At 39.4% G+C, this 20,663-nt stretch overlaps 1 protein-coding gene across 1 annotated transcript; it reads right to left on the minus strand.

The window, feature by feature from the left end:
- Nucleotides 1-429: 429 nt before the first annotated feature.
- Nucleotides 430-20,027, minus strand: LARP7 (La ribonucleoprotein 7, transcriptional regulator). Its single transcript, XM_032109440.1, has 12 exons — nucleotides 19,819-20,027; nucleotides 18,681-18,781; nucleotides 18,508-18,591; nucleotides 16,200-16,364; nucleotides 15,591-15,699; nucleotides 14,581-14,955; nucleotides 13,910-14,039; nucleotides 11,337-11,485; nucleotides 10,369-10,487; nucleotides 7,727-7,886; nucleotides 5,577-5,668; nucleotides 430-964 (listed from the first exon to the last, which is right to left on the minus strand). Exons 1-12 carry the CDS (start codon nucleotides 20,024-20,026, stop codon nucleotides 884-886), a joined length of 1,773 nt encoding a protein of 590 aa, XP_031965331.1. The 5' UTR covers nucleotide 20,027; the 3' UTR covers nucleotides 430-883.
- Between the last annotated feature and the right edge of the window lie 636 nt (nucleotides 20,028-20,663).

The raw sequence follows: 20,663 nt of genomic DNA on the forward strand, positions 1-20,663 counted from the left end.
CTGCTATTCCCTCTCCATTCAATCCTGCCCCACCAGCAGACTTACTCAAACAGACATGAAACCTGGTGGAGAATTCCAATTTCACTTTCACGTTTAATTTTCTTTTTTTAAATTGCCAGTCTCCCATTAAATACTTTAAAGCCATTAAAATCACCATCCTAACCTGTGAACTACACAACTTGAACACTTATCTGCAGGTAAATAACCAGATGTACCAAAGAGATTCTTATTTCTTCTCCTGAAGATTCTTCTAAAAAAATAAAAGAAGTCTAAACTCAGTTTAGTGTGTATTTACACAAGTAAATTTCCTTCCAGACTGCTCAATGGCAGATTTCCTGTCAGCCCTACCCACTTGAAAATAACAAAAGATTATTCTCCTTTATTTTGAAACAGCTTGATGGACTAAAAAGAGGCCTAGAGGGGTTTATGTAGCATTAACCACTTTTATTATTTATAGTCCCATAAAAAGTAAATGGAAGAATTAGAGATACACAACTGAAATTCTCAAGCATTTTATTTTATGACCTAGTGTATAAAACTTCAACATACAAAAACAAAAAAGGAAAAACAAACAAACAAAAACAAAAAAAAAAAAGAAAAAAAAAGAAAAAAAAAACCAAAATCCCAACAAATTGGAAGTGAACTAAAGGAAGATCTCATATCGCACATGTTCCAAAAAGCTTTACCTAAGGGCTCAGAAGCAGTAAACATTCAGCCTATTACAAATGGGATTCAGAACCAATCTTCACACTTGCAGTCTGCAGAGTTATGGATCCAAGGGCCCAGGTTTAGTTGCTGTAAGCAGTGGTGGTTGTGAGGGCTGGTTTTGGTTGTTTGGTTTGGAGTACCTACAGTTCACTTCCAAGCTCACCATCAACCCTGGTTAGTTGTCATCAGTGAATCGAATGTGTTTGCTTGTCTGCTGAGTCTTCTCGAGCCGCATCCTTTCAGCTTTAGCAATCAACTGCAAGCAGGAAAAAGGATGGGGAAAATTAGAGCAAAACAATCTTGTTATCATTTTACTTTACAATCAGGGATATATTCCATCCCTTGTTCCTCCCAAAATGGTTGAAGACAACAAAATTGCAATTTCAAAATCCTAAAATACAGTCTCATACAGTAAGTTAAAGAACTTTATTTTTTGATGGGATTCATTTTGCTACTGATGTAGGAAAAACAAGGTTAGACCACCAAAAAAAAAAAAAAAGAGTGCTTTATGAATATTGTGGCATTTTAAACAGGAAAAAATCCCCACGTGCCTCCAGCACACCACAGAAACTCCCCATGAACCCACTCAAGAACAAACACAGAAGCACAGAAAAACCATGCACAGAGACCACAAAAAACACACAAAATAAAAAACCCACAGAAACCCCACACATGAACAAATACAAACACAAACCCACTGAAAACAAACAAAACACACAAGCCACAAAAAATCCCCAAACCCAGGCAAAAAACTTTCACACTGAAACCACAGACTCCCATAGGAACACACACAGAAACCACAAAACCCATAAAACCCCCACAAGAACATAAAGAAACCACAAAACCCCCATAACACCACAAAAACACACACAAACACACACAAACCACAAAACCCACAAATCAACACAAGAATACCCACAAAAAGGCACATGGAGAAACACCACAAACCAACACATCACCACACCTAAGGACACATAAAAACCCTACAGAATCCAACACATGAACACAGGCACATACAGAACCCAGAATTCCCCCTGCAAAAAATCCACCAGCCTCCCTAAAAATAACAGAAGAAACCCAAACCCAGTAAGAAACACCAAAACCAACCCCTGAAAATACGTAGCTTGCCAAAAAAATACCCAAATGGAAAAAAATACCAAAAATCTCCCAAGCCCCTCAAAATACCCCCAAGCCCCAATACAAGAATACACTTAAAGGCACATTAAAACCCCCAAATCCCACAAAAACCAACAGCCAAAGGCATGTACAGAACCCACAAAACCCATCACAACACACAGAAAACCACACATACGGAAACCACAAACCAACACAAGAAACCACACAAAAATGCACTCACACGTAACACAACACCACACAAAAAACCCGCAAACAAAAAAACAACGAACAAACAAGCAAAAAAAAAAACCCCCCAAACCCACCACCCCCCTTGATAAAAACCCAAACAAACAGACAAAAACCCACAGCAGCTTCTCTTCTGGGGACTACTCAAGCATGTTAGCTGGTGTTATGGGGAAGGGCCATTTGCTCCACAGGAAGGACAGTGTGCCAGATATTAACAATTGCACATACAAAGCAAATTAATTGTTACTTCTGCATACGACTGAGTCCTGCACACAGCACAGAGGTGCACGTTGTGCTGCTGCACTCACTGTGGCAGGCAAGATTTGAGGCTTTCTCAACCAGTCTCCAGCAATAAAACTGACCTAAAGACGGCTAACTTTTATTCTCTGGTGCCTAAAAAATCCAGTTTAAAATAGTCCAACCCTAAGAGGAAGCAGAGTACAGTGGTTTACTCGTTCAGCATAGGAATGGAGAACGACAAACACGGGAAGGGGAGCTCTGAGACACAAGCTGCCCGGCTCATACTGCTGACGGCTTCCATTCCAGTGCCTCAGAATTTGCAAGAGGCCTCAAGGATTTCCATTTCCAGCTTATCAATTCATTATCAGCACCTGTGTGTAAGCACACCTCTACTCCTGAATCCAAACAGGGATCCAGCCATTCCATAGTACCAGGGTCACAGAACCAGGGAAAAGTGTTCTGGTGTGGGACCTGTCCGCACAGGCCCACAGCCAGGAGCTGCCCCAGTCTTGCAAGGACACAGCCCCTGAGCCCCAGGCATCATCAGCAGAGTGTGGGCTGTGCCGAGACATTCCCACTGTCCTCCTTTTCCGTATATCCATATATCCTGCCAATTATTCCACCCTTCGCAAATACTCAATTCTCACTTCCCTGCCAAATGCCTTTCACTTCTACCAGCCCTCCCACCCTCTTAAACTTCCTCCTTCCCCCTCTGGAAGGGGGTCCCAGGTGCAAATGAGGTTCAGCAGCACCTCCCCCCAGGAGAGGAGGATCCAAGCAGAAAGCTTGCAGGCACTCCTGCCTTGGCTTTGGCAACGGGAGACTCCAATAGGTCTGGAGTTTAAGGCTACAGACTGATGAATTGCTTTAGGGTTGAATAAAGTGGCACTGCCCTAAAAGGCAGTTCTGGCTGGAAGTTTTCCATCTGTATCAGTAAATGACAGAGGTGGTTTTATCAGGCAGTTAAACAGACAAAAGGGAAGATGGATTGGGAAGGGGCGGCAGAGGGGAGCAGAGATGTGACAATCAACCAGGCCTGGGGAAAAGACACTGGACACCTTTTTCACACCAAAGGATGGCCAGGCCTTTTCTGAGGAAGCTTGGGATTTTCAATCTCTTTTGGACATCTGGTTTATTATAGGAACTGTGCCAGAGGAAGTAAAATCTCTACCACTTGCTTTGGTTTTGGGCACTGCACCAGCTATCTGCTGAAGTGATCCTTAACCCTTATCCTGAGGAAAGCTGAGTTGGCCTATAGCTTTTAGCAAGCACAGAAAAGAGGAATCTCGAACTGCCTAAACTCAAAAGCTGCATGCTGCATATGATGGGATGCAGTCCATGCATTTCAACACTGATGGAATGAAAACATAAGATGCCTTAATTCCAAGCATAAAGCAGCTAGCAGGCAAAAAGCTCCATTTCAAAATCTCATAAGGCATTTCAAAACGTTACTATCAGAACAGACTTTGACAAGAAAGGCATGCTAATGGCACATTTTGCTGAAGGTATTTAGTTATGAATAATTGTATTACTTTTTTCTACCTTTGAGACCTTCAAAAGAAATCACTTTGGGAATACTAAGGAAAAATTTTCAAATGGGAAAATATTAATGAACAGAAAAAAAATTTTTAATGATCGATCCGTATTTCAGGAATACAGCCTGTCAAAAAGTAAGGAAGGGGTTAAGATTTACTGACTGCAGAGCAAGGCATTCTTGTCTTGATGTTTTGCCTAACAGCGTTAGCATTTAAATAGAATTCCCCAGGCTTTGAAGTTCACACCTCCCGGTGTGGCAAGGTGATGGGCAGGGGGAAGGAGCAGGAGTTTGCATCTTTGTGCTGCCATTGTTAGGCAGAACCGAGACAGTTTGTATTTGCAAGCCTAGATGAGGTACATTACTGCCCAATTTACACCAGTTTGGTCAACAAATATCAATCTTCAAAAGATGAAGAGAAACTTGGAGCAAGGGCTCCTACGGTCAAAATTAAAGTCAAAGGTCCCACTGGCACCTTTGGTTTAAAAAAGTAAAAGTACATTTAAAAAAAAGCCTGGCAACAACCAAAAAAATGTTCTAAAGCTGCAGTTTTCAAATTCACTTTCTGCTTATATTCAAGAATAATGGCTCGAATCAATGCCATTTTTAGGCTTTTAAGAAAATTAAATTAGACCTTCGGGCAAAGCACATCTTTCTTTAAAAAAACTCAACTTATTTGTGTGCAGGATCTCTGAAAGAACATTCATACAAACAGGATAAGACATGCAAAATATGCCTTACAGAAGATAAGGTTTTGACCTGTATGACTGCTGTTCCTTTAGGTCAATGAAATTTTCTATTATATACGGGACAATTTTTTTTTTTCCTAGGGTCCAGGAAACAAAGAGTCTCAAAAGTAATCAACAAATAATTAAGGTCAGATGATTCTGAAGTTTTGCAAGCCACAGCAAAAAAACCTCAGGCTAAAGCCAATTCAGAAACCTTATCTGGAGTGTGTGAAGCAAACCTGGCAATAAAACCTCTGTGAAATACTCTCTGGCTCCTCTCTGTCAGGTCAGGGATCTGACTTGGCTTAATGAGAGAACCCTTCATGCCTGGAAGGATCTGCTGGGGCTGGAGCAGAGGCAGCAGCCTGCAAGTTCATTGCAACACCCCCTCAAGGCTGCAGCCTGACGGGCACAGCGAGGAGAAGGCTGGTCTTTCCCAGTTGGGATCTGGAAGCTGTACAGCTATGGATGCTTGCAGGAGGACCCAGATTTGGCTGGGTCGGAGCAGTCAAACTGGTGCACAGGCTCCTGACCACACTGGGAACACACCAGCATTCGCCACAGCACAAATAAAATTATCTTAATTGTGAGGAAAATGAGATTGATTCTCAAGAAAATGATTTTCTGGATCATACCAGAGAATTAAGAGTGTAGCACTAGCCTTGATTTCACTAGAGCACATCAAGAGTACTTAACTTACTAATTAGCTCATCCAGACAGGGTTTGAAAAGAAATCCAGCTTACAAATTAAGTTCTGGCCTTTAGTCATGGAGTTAACTTTCTCCAATTGTCCCTGTAAAGACAAGCCTTGCACTTGTCAACTGGAGCAGGACAGCCACACTCGTTACTTCGTGGCTGTAAAACCCTGCTTGCCAAGTCAGTAGGGAGTGACTTAACAGAACTAAATACACAGTCAGAGTATCAAAAACCGTGGAGCAGTGCAGTAACAGTGTCATGTTTTCCACCATGGCTGCCACAGGAAAAAGCTGTGATTTGCAGGTTACCTTCTCAGTACCCCGCTTCTTTTCTCGAGGCTGGTTCAGCTTAGCTTGTCTGTCCACCAAAATCTTCTGCCAGTAACGTTGCTCATGGTCACCTTGGGGGAAAATGAACATTGAGGAATATCAATAAAAGGAGCCACAAGAAGTGGATGAAATCATTTCTAAAGTAAACACTCATGAAAATACCTTTCAGGGAAACCCAACAAGTATTTCCCCAGTAGTCTTACATGTCCTATGCACAGAAGCCATACAGAATTGCTCTCTACATGCCATCAGCAAAAGGAGCTGAGTTTTAGCTGAAGTTGCACCACAGCACACGGAGGCCCCTTTGATTTACTGATGTACTCAACCTCTGACTCATTTTAAACAACTACCAAACAGGAGGGAAAAAAAAGTAATTATTGTAAGAACAACTGAGACTATTTTGTTTCATCAAAACCATTGCCTGGAGTCTTCACGAGCTGTCAGGAATATTTGAACACAGGCAGCAATACAAAAGCAAGTAATTCTGCAGCTTTTCTCAGCATCTGCTTTGCAGGGAAGCAGCAGTTGACCACTTTTCCTTCTGGTGTGTGATGTAATTATCGCTATGGGAATTCTGTGATATTATTTCCATAGTCTCATCTTCATCCTCACGGGTTCATCTTCAGCCACAGGGCAGTTTCTGAAAGATCTTGGAAAAGACTCCTGCAAAAGTTAACATCTAAACATGATCACAGATGCTTACCATCTTGCCAGATGCCAAGCTGAAGATAGCTAAAGTCAAATCCTGAAGAGTAAAATACTACTGGGAAATGTTTAGCCCCTGCTGCAGGGAGCATTAAATTCTTTCCTTTTCATCTCTCACCTTCTGCCACCAAGAAAAACAAAAATCCCTACTATGAGTCCCTTGTGCATTCCTGGAAAGCTTTTCCATTCTCATTTTAATGAACCAGTTAGAAAAAAATAAATCTTAAGACTATGAATGGAATGCTCCTACAATGTAGTACTTACTCCTAATCTCCTACTGCACTCTTATGTAAGGATACAAAACCAGAGACAAACAGACACAGAGCACACAGCTGTAGAACACAAAATTTGAGGATATTTCTGGATCTCTGAAACACAGAGCACACTGGAGACAAATCTATCTCCACATGACATTAGCAGCACTCACTGAATCTCAAACTCCAATTAACTTTGATATGATCATGAAGGTTAATGCTTCCATCAAAGCTTCCCCTTCTGCAATCCTTAAGTAGCGTTTTGGGGAGTCTACATCCCTGCACCCATGAGACTGGGCCCTATGTAAGGATTTGGGCAGGAGTGGGGTAAAATATTTAAATACGCACATGAGGCAGTCTCATATTGATTGTTTAATCTGGGAGGTTTTTTTGCATATTCACAATTTTTGGTGTATCTCTTGAATACAGAAGTTCTGTGAATACACCAAGTTTGAGAGACTTCCTCTTTTTTCTATCCCTCAATTCCACAAAGAGGCTTCTCCACACTTGGCAAACTAATCTAGTCTAAGAGAAGATACAAATTTAGAACAGCACAGTAATTTCGGAAAGAAATAACACACATTAAAATAAAGTTCAAAAGTAGAGCCCTTAAGAACCCTTAGAGAATAACAACTTTTTTGTAAATACATTAAAAAAAAAAAAAAAAAAAGGCTTATTAGGGCCTAAATTATTCAACTTCCTGAAAAATAAAGATCAATTAGTAGGTAAGTGCTAAACCCACTTTACATGTATCCATGCTGTTAGATCCTTGCTATGTCATTTCACACACACGCTCAGTATTTTCAAGGAAGTCTTCCTTTAAAATTCTTTTGCACTATCAGAATGTTCTATTCATAAAGCTGAAATGTGAATTAAGTTCTATAGTCCTTTGCCACTGAAAGTGAAGCAAATCCATCTAAAAAGAACAGAATTAAGTTTGTAATAGCAAGCAAAAATCATTATTTTCCTCTGAATAGTGGCATAAAACCCCTTTTAGTTTTCCCAAGTTCATAGTAATTGCAAAATGAGAAGACTCTCAGAAAAAAACCAAACTAAACATGCAATCTTTTTCCCCAAGATATCTAAATATATCCATAAATTCACCAGAAACGATCCCTTTCGCAGTACTTACGGCTTCTCCTGTACTTCCATGAAAAAAAGAAGTCTTACCAGTGAGAACTTCGAATTTCCAGTTGTTTTTGATCTGTATTTCTTTGTACAATTTCATGACGGTCTGTGCATCCTCGGGAGTCTTAAAACGGACGTGACACTCGGTGTCTCCCTCCAGCATGTCAACATAAGCTACCTCAGCCAGCACTGCCAGAGCATCCTGTCAAAGCATGAGACAACACACACCATAAATCAGCCTTCAAAAAGAGAATATAAAAAGAGTGACTTCTGACCATTCCATTTGGAGGTCATTAACATTTTCAAAAAGGTCATGAAGCAAAGAGGCAGTAAGTGAACTTTGTCATTTAATCGATCAGTCTCTTGTCAAAGAATTTTGAATTAACTTATTTTCCTAAGAAGGTTATAACTGAATTCTGATTTATGAGCCTGCAACCTCTACCCATCTATCTCTCATCGGGCCCTCCATCAACAACTTAAAGCAGTCATTCCTGGAAATGTTGTGGTATCATTTTACTAATGGAGCATTACCCCTTTATTTCAGCACTGTATCTGATTTTTTTTCAAAAGTAAAAACTGTACAGTATAACATGTATAGATCTCAGCCTAACACAAAAATATCAAGCTTGATTCTACACATTAAATGTACAAAAGCAAGCTCATTCATGGCAGATTATTTGAGAAAGGAGTAGTAGTAAAACAACTCTATCTTTATGAAGTGACCTCTGCCTGAAAATTTTCACCGACAGCTGAAAGGAGAAGAGTCACAAATGCTCTTGCAGATGAAGTACTTCGCTTGTAATTCCTGCTGTTAGGGAAATTAAGTAGGACCACACATTCCTAGTCAATTTCGTTCACAGCAGGCAGCCCAAGTAAGATGCCTCTATTCAGGAATCACACACTGCTTTTAACCCTCCACCACCAAGGGCAGCCTTAAAACAGAACAAAATTTAAGTGACAACACTGTTAAGATCATTTGAGAGCCAGCAAAAGCTACTTTCCAGCCTTATCCTGTTATCCCAAAGTCAGGATTTCATGGAAAACTAAAACGAACCAAATAGTTCCATGGAGCTGGCAAAAACTAGTAGCCCTGAGGAGCACCTCAAGAGCAAAATAGGGAAGCAGTGAAGTGTAAAATTAAAATATCAAAATAATTTTTAAACAACACTGCAAAGACGTTTCCAAGTTGTGTGGCACGCATAACTGCTTCCATACCACGAGAAATGCAGATCGGTTCGGGAAGCCTGAGGGGGGAAAAAAAGCCCTGGAAGCACTGCTTTGTGGCCTTTTGCTGCAGCTGACAGCCCAGTCACACAGCAAAGCCAGGTCTGGTTGCACTTCTGCCTTCCACAGTTAGGCAACTAGCACGGCCAGAAAAACAAAAAAGAAAGGAAAGAAATAGCAAAAACATTTCAGTTTTCCGTTATTTAAACAGTAAGCTTTCCTTTTGCCCGCAACATATTAAGGTGTGACACAAACATAACCCAGCGAGGTGTATCCTGCAGTCAAAGGGGCCCTCAGAGGCTACAGGGACAACTTGTACCACATTCTCTCAGTGTCTCCAACACTCAGACTGCACCAGCTGCCTTCAAATACACCGAGAAAGATTAGGCTGCTTAAGTTGAAACCCCACCACCAGTGAGATGAGGGGTTCTCACATATTGCTTAGGTTCATGTACACATCAAGCCTCGTGAACTTGCAAGCAGCTGGCGACTCGAAATGGCCTCCTCAGCTATAAATGTTTGATAAACAGTATCAGAACTCGCATTTTAAACCATTCCCTCATTGTCCTGAGTGGCCTGGATTATGTGCACCAACCTTGAGTTCAAGTTGTTCAAATTCTTTCCAGCTGCTACTCATCCTAAAAGTGCAATTCGGGAAAGAAAATGTCCTGTGTAACATGAATCGAAAATTCAGGATCTGGAAAAAGCCTGTTATTTCCTTTGGAAAACTCTTAATATTTCCATTTCGAAAGGATGCTGCTTAAAACTGGTATTTTTCTTAAGAAGAAATATTCTACTCAGTGTATGTAACTTTTGTGTCATCACACGTAACCAAAGGTATCTAAACACTTTTTAAATTGAGAAAAACAAGCACTTGTATTAGGAAAAAAGTGACTGAATCAACAAGTTCCACTGCTGTCACTCTCCCTGAAATGGAGTTTTTGTCATTGTAAAATTCTTATTGAAAGAAAGAAAATTGGTTTCTCATGCAGCAGAGAGCATTCTCCTGCCCCCAAATTCCTGCTAAAGATAAAAACACCATAAACTTTAAAAAACCCCCACATATATACTTTTACAGCTCTTTTGTCAGGATGACTGGCACAGTGACAAATGCAGAGCACTGCAGCAGTCTCCAGCTCCTTTTTTTAAACTGGAAAGCACAAGAGCATTGCTTATTCTCCTCAATATTTTCGTTATACACCTGACATTGCTGCAAGCACACAAAAGCCTTGGTTTTACTTTGAAACGTACTCCTTAGTGTATTTTGCCATGGAAAAATCTGCCATTAACAGGTACTAAAGAAGAATCTGTACACAGCTACTGGCCAAATAGATGAAAAAAAAAAAAAAAAAAAAAAAAAAAATCAGTGAGACTGGGTGAAATGGTATTCCATATTCAAACATTTGGGGGCAGGGTAAGAGGAAAGGCTAACAGCTGCCCTGAGGTTACAAAGGCATTACCTTGATCTGCTTCCTGCCCGGCAGGGGCTCGGTGCTAATGATCTTCACAATTACTCCGCTGACGAACTGAGGGCCCATTGTGTTGGCCTTGGCGGGAGGGGCACAATCTTCACTGGTGGCTGGTCAAGTTAAAAACAGGGTGGAGAAAAAAATAGAAAAAAGTTTTTACATTTATTAGGTTGAAAAAACTAAGTTGTTATGAAAGCACAGAACAATGTATACAAGCATCAAATATTGTTACTGTAGATCGAGGTTTATTAAACGAAGGATCAAGACCGTCCATAGGTTCCAGTCAATTTTAGTAAAAAAAAAAAAAAAACAGCTTCAAGAAAAGTCTGAGAGAAATTTTTACAGTCCACGGGGTCCTTCCTATAAGAATATTTTTTCTATTGTACCAATAGTAACCCCTCAGTTCTAGAGTGATTGAAAACATGCAGAGGGCCACTGGAACATCAATGCTAAAGCTACTCAAGGGAAGCACAGAGCATTCAGAGCAAATAAAATAAAGAAGAACTCTAAACCTGAAAAAAGAAGTAGAAATTTAACTATGAGGACATAATTACAAAGCTCATCTTATCTATAGAGCTGATAAAGCCCAATTCCAAGTTGGTTTTTTGCATATCTCTGGTACAGTTAAACCCAAGCAGGTCGGGCCCAAGCTGCAACACCCAAAAAGCTGATTGCTGATTTACCTCTCTGAGGCTAATTACAATTACCTCAATATATCTGTAAGCCTGGAAAGTGCTACTGAAATATTCTGAAATCACTTTAGTATATATTTATATAACTCCTTACTCCCAAATCCACCTAAATACAGGGGGTTGCTCTTGCTATCTGACATTTTGAGAAAACAACAGCCATTTTACAAAATACAACCTTGTGGCAGTGTTTCGGCAAGATCAGGGTCTTGCAGCACTTCTGTTTGCATACTAGAAACATCAAGAAAACAAGAAAAAACCCAGGATTACTTTTGTCATTTTCAGATTTCTGCACACCAGATTCTGTTTCCATCTCTCCCACGGGCTCAGGTTTTATTTGAGACATCGTTTTCTTTAAGGAGGCCATACTGGCTTTCTGCAGGGCCAAATATTCTTGCTTCAAATCCATCCATTCAGTCCTAAAAGCAGCAACAAAGGCACAGGACCGTCAGTTGTAAACAAGAAACTGATGTTTAGAAACTTAATGGTAATTTAACAGGTTACAAACAGCTTTAGGTGGACTTGGTGGACAGTGCAGACCATTCTGCCATTAGAGATCTCCCTGAACTTCAGTCAAATTCAGTTTTGTCCCTAGCTGAATTGCCGATGACTTTGCTTCAGATTTTAATAATCCAAGAGAGTTCCAACAACCTCAACCTATCGTTCCAACGGAGTGGCTTTCAAATTTGCTTTAAATATTCAGACAACATAGCGAACAGTTTGGTAAACTGTGTCTTCCACTGGAACTACACGGAGAACAGGCACTAAATTCAGAGTTAATTCAGAGAGACAGTGAACTCTCAATTCACTGAATTAGTTCAGTGAACCCGCTCCTTTGTCACCATATTAAGAATCAGTCACTCATTTTCTAGAAAAAAATCATTGATGGAAAATCAACAACTGGTTAAACTCACCGAAAACCTACCGAGATAAGAACATTCCTCACTATTCAAATGCATTTTGGTTAAAAAGTACCCCCCCATGGAAGCAATTTATATATTTACATACATTTAACACGGAGATGTTTCTGCAAACAGCGAGAACTTTGCTCCACAGCAACACAATGCCCGCAGTGCCACTGTGAGAACGACTCATTGTTACCCTAATCTGTCCTATCAAACAAGCTGATAGAGGATTTTTAAAGAGGAGGATATCTTGTGGTAATGGTTTTAGCTGTTAACAGTGACAACTGTATACTTCAAAAAAGCATCCAGACTCACCCAGGATCATACATTCTCAACGGAGCAAAGGCATTAAAATAACAAAAGACCCACGTAAGGATTCGTGGAGATAAAAAGGCAACACCATCCCATAGCAAGGTTTGGTATAAATACAAGCTCAAGGAGGAGCTTGGTAACTTGTCTCGAAGGAAGAGGAGATCATGGAGAACAAGTCAGGCAAGTATTTGCAATGCTTATAGTCTTTAAACTTCTTTTACCCCTTTGCTACACTTGAATAACATTTAACTAAAACTCTGTGTTTGTTGCAGTGTGCTCAGAATGCCGGTGGCAGAGGACAAGCTCCGCTGATAACATTTTAATCAATTTTTTTTGGTGTGTGTGGACCCCTTTTACTTTAACATGGAGGTGCTTTCTGTGATATAGAAAAAGTAAGTGCTTCCATGTTTTAGTAGAGGTGAATCCTGATCGCAATCATGAAAGACCATCTGGGATTTTGCTTTTTTTATGGCCTGCAGATCAGTTGAAGATTTTTCGATCCGGGAAAAAGCTTTCATGTGAGCAAGTCTTCTCCAAAAGCTAAAACCTAAGTGGCTAAAGTTCATTTGAAGCGATTTTTAATTTTAAAGGTCTCCCTTTGCTTTAACATGGAGGTACCTGCTGCCTAAAAAAGTAAGTGCTTCCATGTTTCAGTGGCGGTGGATCCTAATCTTCTAAGCCTTCTTAAAAGGAATGTACATGTCTATTTTTTATTACTGCATTCTTGTTTTTAATTATTATGTAGTTCCTCCAACAAAGGACCCCCATTACTTAAATGTGGATGTGCTTGCTTTGCTCCACAACAGTAAGTGCTTCCATGTTTTAGTGGTGGTGAATCCTTTTTACCTCAACATTTCCCTTTGGAAATGTATCAAATTATGAAAAAATGTTTCTACATAAAGCCCAATTTTGAAGCACAAGACGGCGAGGACCCCCTCTACTTTAACATGGAGGTACTTGCTGGATGCCTAAAAAAGTAAGTGCTTCCATGTTTTAGTTGTGGTGACTCCTAAAAGCCCAACACTTTTGGATTATGAGCTTGGCAGAACTCTACACATGAAGCAATGAAGACTTTAGTATTTCAATCTTTTTGCTACAGCCTAATACTGTTGCTAATATGCAACTCTGTTGTATAAAATCTGGAATTGCACTTTAGCAATGGTGATGGACTGTCAGACATATCAAGACTAAAAGAAATTTTTCAAGCAATAAAATGTTAAAAGAGTATACATAACACGTGATTCTATCTTTCCTACAAGTGACAAAAAACTGCATACTGCAGGAAAACATGAGCAAGCCAACATTATAAAAACATTAAAAATGTGGTACCACAAAGCAACAACGTTCACAAGATCCCTGAGATATAGAGAAATTGTAAAGTGCAAACAAAACTGCCAAGAGGCCCAACATAGACCGAGATTAAAAGTGTATATTAAACCTATAGATTTGTTTCATAAATCCAGATGTGAAAACGGGAAAAACGTGGGGGATTTTGTTAGCATTAGTCTCATTCAGGAGTTCTCTCTTTCTGAAACCACCCAACCACTTCCCAGTACTACTGGGGGGGGGGGGGAAAATCAAGTAACTCGGTGATATCACAGAAAACAGATAATGTATGTCACCTACTTGGAGAGCACTCTGAGCGGAATGACTTCTTCACCCATTTTGTGTCTTTCTTTGTGTTTTTTCTTGTGTTTTCTTTTGGATTTGGAAAGGGATGTTTCTTTCTTGTCTTTGTCTTCTTCTGCAGAAACTTCTACATTAAACAGTCCAAATGAAAACATGTTGAATTCTGACATAGTTAGATGTTATTTCAATAAAATCACACGCAATATCTACTGGTTCCTTGCATTAACTACTTCTAGTCCATTTCATCAACTACCCAAATTTACTTAACTTGTCAGACTAAATCTGATTTCAATGCAGCTTATCTCATCTCATGAAACAAACTGGATCATTAGCTTTTCCCTTTTGTATTTCAATTTATTTACCTAGATTCCTGGGCTGTCCCCATTTGCCTAGGCCGTCTGTTTAACCCATAACTTACTTCACTCAAGTTCTATTGATATGAACTTCTTTGAACTATTTTTACTATTGATTAGATATCTCTGCTTTGGCAATGCAGGTTCTTCCTTATTCTCCCATGTAGCTCCTTGCCTTAACAGTGACTCCTTGCTAATGCCTCCACTATATCCAGCCTATCTCTCCTCATCCATACAGGGTACCTGCCATTCCCTTTCATTCATGCATATATTATCATGCAAATCATGATAATAAAAAGAGGCAAGATTTTTTACCATTGGCATCTTTTGGAACTTCTGTTGTTTCTTCTTTTACTGTTTCAACTTCATCTTTTTCAGCAGTTTTCTTGACTTTTGGAGCTGATGCCTCACCATCTCCTGAGCTGGTTCTTTTTCTCTTTCCTGGCCTGCTTTCCCAGGTTACCTCTGAGCTCTCTGTTCTGTCCCATTTCCTTTTCTCCCTTTTGGAGGGCTGCCTGGGAGTCTCAGTTCCCTCCATCTCAGAACACTCTGATGGAGTCCTGTGTCTTTTAGACTTGGGTACTGGCTCTGTTGTAGCGTTTATGTTTGATTCCTTCGGCTCTGCAGCTGCCTGTGCACTGCTCTCTTTCTTGATTTTGGATTTCTTTTTTTTCTTCTTTTTCTTCTCTTCTGGATTAAAAACACAATATTTAAAACTGCCCATGATTTAACATGAGATTAGATTTAACTTAAACAATCATGATAGCACATATCATGATAAAACTGGGTTGTTAAATGAGATGCTTGTCTCTGGCATTTCTATGGGAGAGATGCAACACTGACATGAAGTTTTTCCTGGGTGCTTTAAGAAGGAAAATAAGTGGGTGTAAAGCAAGGTTGAAAAAACATGGATTTGATTTCATTATTTTTGTTTCCAATAACAGTTACTGGTATAACAAAGAACTAGTGATAATGGCGAGGAATAGTAATGTGATTTATAATTAGTCTTACGAAAGAGATGAGAAGGTGTCTGGAGTCTGGGAAATTGTATTACACCACAAGAAATGAGGGAAAATGTTTTGGTGATGAAGTTGCAACGTAGTCCTGTCATGCTGGTTTGTAAGTTACAGTAGATTTTTCATACTTAAGCCTATGCTGGCCCAACACAGCAACATGCATGGTTTTTATTAAAAACTTCTAAGAAACATGAAATTAAACTGCAGTAACACAGCAGCTGAAATTTTTGTCTTCAGAAGCTGAGACACAAAACTCATCCAAATAACTTAATAATGGTTCCTTGATCCCAATAATTTAGCAACACTTACCTACTACAGTGTTGTTACTTGAATTCAGTGTAGGAACTGGTTTATTCTTTACTGTTTTGGGGAAAATCCCAGGTTTCCGTGGCGCTTCTTCTGGTGGATTATTCAAAAACTAGAAGAAGGAAAATGAAAACCACATAACATGACTAAAAAAAAAAAATCATACTTTAAAGACTCTGCATTCAACTTAAAACCAGCAATCCTAACCACATTTCAATACATAAATACTTTCAAATACATTCAAATACAAAAAAATTTGTATGACCATGCTTGCTTGACAAAATTTAATAATCATTTTACTGGTGCACAGAGATCTCTTTCTGTAAAAGATGCCAAGAGTGGCCAACCAAATTATTTGGAAAAAAAAAAAAAAAAAGCCATTGTATTTCTACAAAGTCTTCAGGTTATTAAAAGAATTAAATCTTTAAAGAATTGTGGAACTGATTGTAGGTCTGGGAGTAGCAAAGAGGAACTCCTGTTAAGTGAAGCTTATAAATGATGATATTTTAGGAATTTCTCTAAGATTTAGTAGGTGACCTAGTAAAGAGCACATCATTCATATCACAATGTGACACCAGGAACAATGTCAGCAGCAGAGGCACCAGCACTCACCTCAATGGCTTTCTCTGCTTGTTCTTTAGTTTCAAATTCAACAAAAGCAAAGCCCTTTGGATCACCAGTACTTTTATACCGGGGGATACTGACGTAAACTACGTTGCCACACTTCCCAAACACCCGCTCAATCCAACTGTGATTGACATTTTTGGGAAGCAGCTCCTAAAGGAGGAAAAAAAAAAAAATTGAAGTTTGATGCTAAAACGTTGAGAGTCACAGTATCCAGGCAGTAAAAAGTGACCTGAGAACAGATCTCTAATCATTCATACACCTGTAACAAATACATGATGTATTTAATTTAGATGCTTATTTCTTCCTGTGACAGACACTGAGACTTGCAGCTCTATCTTTGCAACATAAAATCTCTCAGTAAATTTAAAACCTTGGAGCAAATACAGGACTGGCATGTCCCAAAAGACCCTCTGCAAAGCACAAGCTATTTTTTTCCTAATTGTTGGTAATGCAGGAAGGTATCACAGAAAGAATTCCAGCAGGCCAGTAAAGAGTCACTACCGCTAAAATTTTTACCAGTAGCCAGTATTTTCAAGTTTTGCAGTTAGAGCTTAATTCATCAGATGAGCAGAAACTTTTAGGCAGCTTCCTGGATGACAAAACTGCCTGTTTTTACTTCTATAAAGTCCTTAATATAGCAACACATGTTAGCAGCTTGCAGACACGGTGTCTGAGTTCAACATTTCCCCTCCTCCATCAGAGAAATCGTGTCGCACCAATTTCTCACTAGACCCAACGGAACACTTTAAAATCCCACTCTCAAATTCATGCCTAAACAACAACAGTGTTGCCACTACTTCATTTTTTTTTTTTCCACAACAAGTTACTGCACTAAAAGGTTCTCCTCGCAGGGAAACACTTATCACATTCAGATTTTCTTTTTACGCAAACTTTGCCACACTCAGAAGAACATTTTGGTATGGTTTGGCTTTAAGTTGAAAAGCCAGTTACTTCAAGTTTTAAAGATTTTATGGGATGAGTGCAAAATAATAGTATAACAGTGAAGTCAATGTTAAAGCATATTAAAGTCAGATTATTCCAGAAAAATTTAATTTACCAACACTTGGACTACTTCTTCTCTCCCCACCGCCACATACCAGCTATTTACAAAACATTTAGCCACACAGTTAAGCTCTGTATAGACAATGTAGCTCATGACACGAGAATATCTTATCCAAAAATGATACAGACAAAGTATTTCAGAGTTCTAAGCAGTCCCTGCAATCACGTTAGGAAAATACTATGTCTGGCACATTGTATTTAAAAGAAACAAAACCCAACCACCTTTTTGGGGCTTTTGTTAAGGAAGGAATCATCAGAGCAATTCAGTTCCTCCTTATCTGGATGGGCTGGCATTTTGGCCATGATTATTGTGCATCTTCATCACAGAAAACTCAGTGCTGTCTGGAAAATACTAAGTCAGCTGCTAACAGCTGCAGGTACATAGCAAAAATGGTACTTGTCATAAAAACCAAACAGAGACAAAGCAAATTCCACAGTGGCTTCAAATCTAGTGGGGAAAAAAAAAAAAAAACAAAACTGCCGAGGGTTTATAAATAAGCAGCAGCTCAACCATCGGATTTTTTCCAAGCGACCACTCAAGTGGCTCAACAACTTAACAGCTTTTTCACTCTGACACAGCTGAAATACCATGGAGAAATGCAGACTTATCCCATCAGCACAAGCTATTTTCATTTAAATTAAGCAGTCATTCCAGTATCAAGGTAGCCACAGGACAGTGTGCTATTAGGAGGACTGTTAAAATTTTTCAGGTATATTCTGCCTTTAAAGGAATGTTGTTTGTGTGTACAAAACCAGAGGCGCTTGCAATAACAGATCTTATAAACAGATAATGCTGTTTAAAGTACCCTGATAAAACTTGGGAACCCAGCTAGATCCTGTTTGAAGAAACTAATTTAGTTGTTATTAGAAAGCTTTAACTACATTAACGTAATTAGTAAATACTACTTAATACCACTGGTGCTCCTCTAACGGCATTAAAAAAAGCCCAGTGAACACAGTAATTGCCCAATGAAATTTCACCTTTTCAGCCGGAGAGGCAGCACTTGGCTCAGCATTTAAAACGATTTAAGCTGGCACAAGAAATCCGAGCACGAAACGATGCCCTTTCTTGCTACAGTCACTCTCAGCTCTTGCTCACCTGCCTTTGCTCTATTAATATTTTTAAACCTTTGCTGCACAATCAGCAGCAGCCAACAAAAATCCTGATGCACAAATGGAGTTTCTACAGTTAGGAACAAACAGGCAGGGAGAAACACAAGTCCAGCCTTACCACATAGACAGTGCGACTGTCCACGTCCTTTGGGCGCTCGCCCAGAGGTTGGCGTCTCCTGATCCTGGTTCCTTCCAAGTCCAACTAAAAGTAGGGAGAAATAAACATTTTCCATGAGATTATTGCTTGCTTTTCCAGCACCAGCCAATACAGAAAGGTGAGATGTTAAATACCTCTACAACAGATGAACTTTTAACTGCCCGAGCGATCAGCTTGCCGTCAGTAGTCAATTTTTTCATTTTGTTGAAAGAAACAAGAAGTGATATGTCAACATCTAGGGTGGAAGAAAGTGCAATTATGAAATCAGGTGATGTCTTCTATTCCACTAGTTTTCTTGCGAAACAAACTGCAAGTTCTAAGCACAGTATTTAGCCAAGGATTCACAGAAAATTTTTACCGTCAAAATTCAAGTTTCAAGTACACATAAATTTAATTTTCTTTTGTGCTAACCTTTATCAAAGGAATTTTGTTCTTTTACCTCCCCACTGATAACTGTTGTCTTTGAAGAGAAAGGACGAGACCCCCCCCCCCCACCCCCCCATAGTTTTACAGCACAAAAACAATTTGCATTGAAAACATGCCTCTCCTTCAAGTACTCTATTGAGTATTTAACCCAGTGCTGCCAACACAAAGAGCCCCTGCTTGCACTTCACTTGCAAGAGTCATGCCTCTAAAACCTTGACAAAAAATTATGTACCACCAGTCTTAATAAACATCTAGACATCTCTAGTATCTCTAGAAAATGTAGGATAAATTTTAGTTATTTATTACTTTATTAATTATTTAAGGGGGCCCTTAGAAAAGTCCAACCAATCACACGAAAAATTGTCTGAAGAGACTCACAGTAACCCTACAAGCATATATAGAATTTCTTATCAAACTTTGAGAGAAAACATGAAAAAAGTAACTATGCCTAACAACAAATTCGAGTGAAATTTTAATTTCTGCATGTATCTACCCTGCAAAACAAGTACAGTACCTCTGAGGGCAAAATGACTCGTTTCATGGCTTGTTCTTGAAATTATACAAAAATGGAAAAAGAAAACCAGGTCTCCCAAACAGTCATTTCTACCCTGGCAGATGTCCTTAACTTAGGGCTAATGTGGCAGGAGAAGAGAAAGAGCACAAAGTTTTTAAAATCTAGTACTAGTTCTGCCTCCTGAGCTGCTGATGCCGATTTGCAGCATGAAACTCTTGCCTTTCCCAGGAGAAGACATGCACCTCAAAATAACTTGTCACTGTTACCAGCAATACAGGGAAGAACAAAGTGAAGCTAAACTGTTCACTGAAATATGCTGAATATAAACTTACACCCATCTCTGGACTTCTCTATTTGTTCTCGGAGAAATCTGTCTTTGTGGAGATTAACATCACCAAACCAGAAATCCACTTGCTTGGCTATATCTGCCAGCACCTGTTTAACTCTTGACCTCTTCTTCTTCTCTCTTTCCTTTTTCTGCTCAGTGCTTTCTTCTTCCATGGCTTTGTCTCTTGTCGTTTCAGTCTCCATTCCTGTCATTCTGTCAAATGAGAGATAAATATAATCTTAAAAAAAACCAAAAAGTCTTATTTCAAGGAGTAAATATTCTTGTTCAATCTTTTGCCCTGTTACCAGAAAAGCAAGCTAGTTGCTAAAAGAAGTCCACAACAACTAAAGCTGAAAAGCAGCTAATTTCCCTCCTCATAAACGCATTTTTCTAAGAATTAAAAAGATACATATTTTTTTCCCCACTCCCCTTAACTCCTAGCACAAACCATTAGAAAGATCACACAACAAACCCAGGAGCACTACACGCTTCAGAAACTAACCCTGATCACGGCAGACAATAGTACAGTTTGTTTTTAAAAATTTGTCTTTATTATGTCAAAAATGCAAACCACTCACTCCATCATCTGCCAAGGCCCTGCCCAAGAGCAGTAATTCAGTAAAGGGTCTCTGATTTTAATGGCAAACCAAGGTCTGTCAGAATGAGGCCCCTGAAAAATAAATACTAACTAGAAGCAAGTGACTTAATACACAGATTCATCTTGAAAAATATAAAACCTTTTTAATGCATCAATCCATCTCTTTTGTTCACATTTCGATTCGCTGTAGCTGAAAACTGCCAGTCACCACTTCAGTACCTCATTTCACACGAGCAAAACAAAGCAACGCT

This window comes from Corvus moneduloides, chromosome 5 (assembly GCF_009650955.1).
Source record: "Corvus moneduloides isolate bCorMon1 chromosome 5, bCorMon1.pri, whole genome shotgun sequence".
Lineage (NCBI taxonomy): Eukaryota > Metazoa > Chordata > Aves > Passeriformes > Corvidae > Corvus > Corvus moneduloides.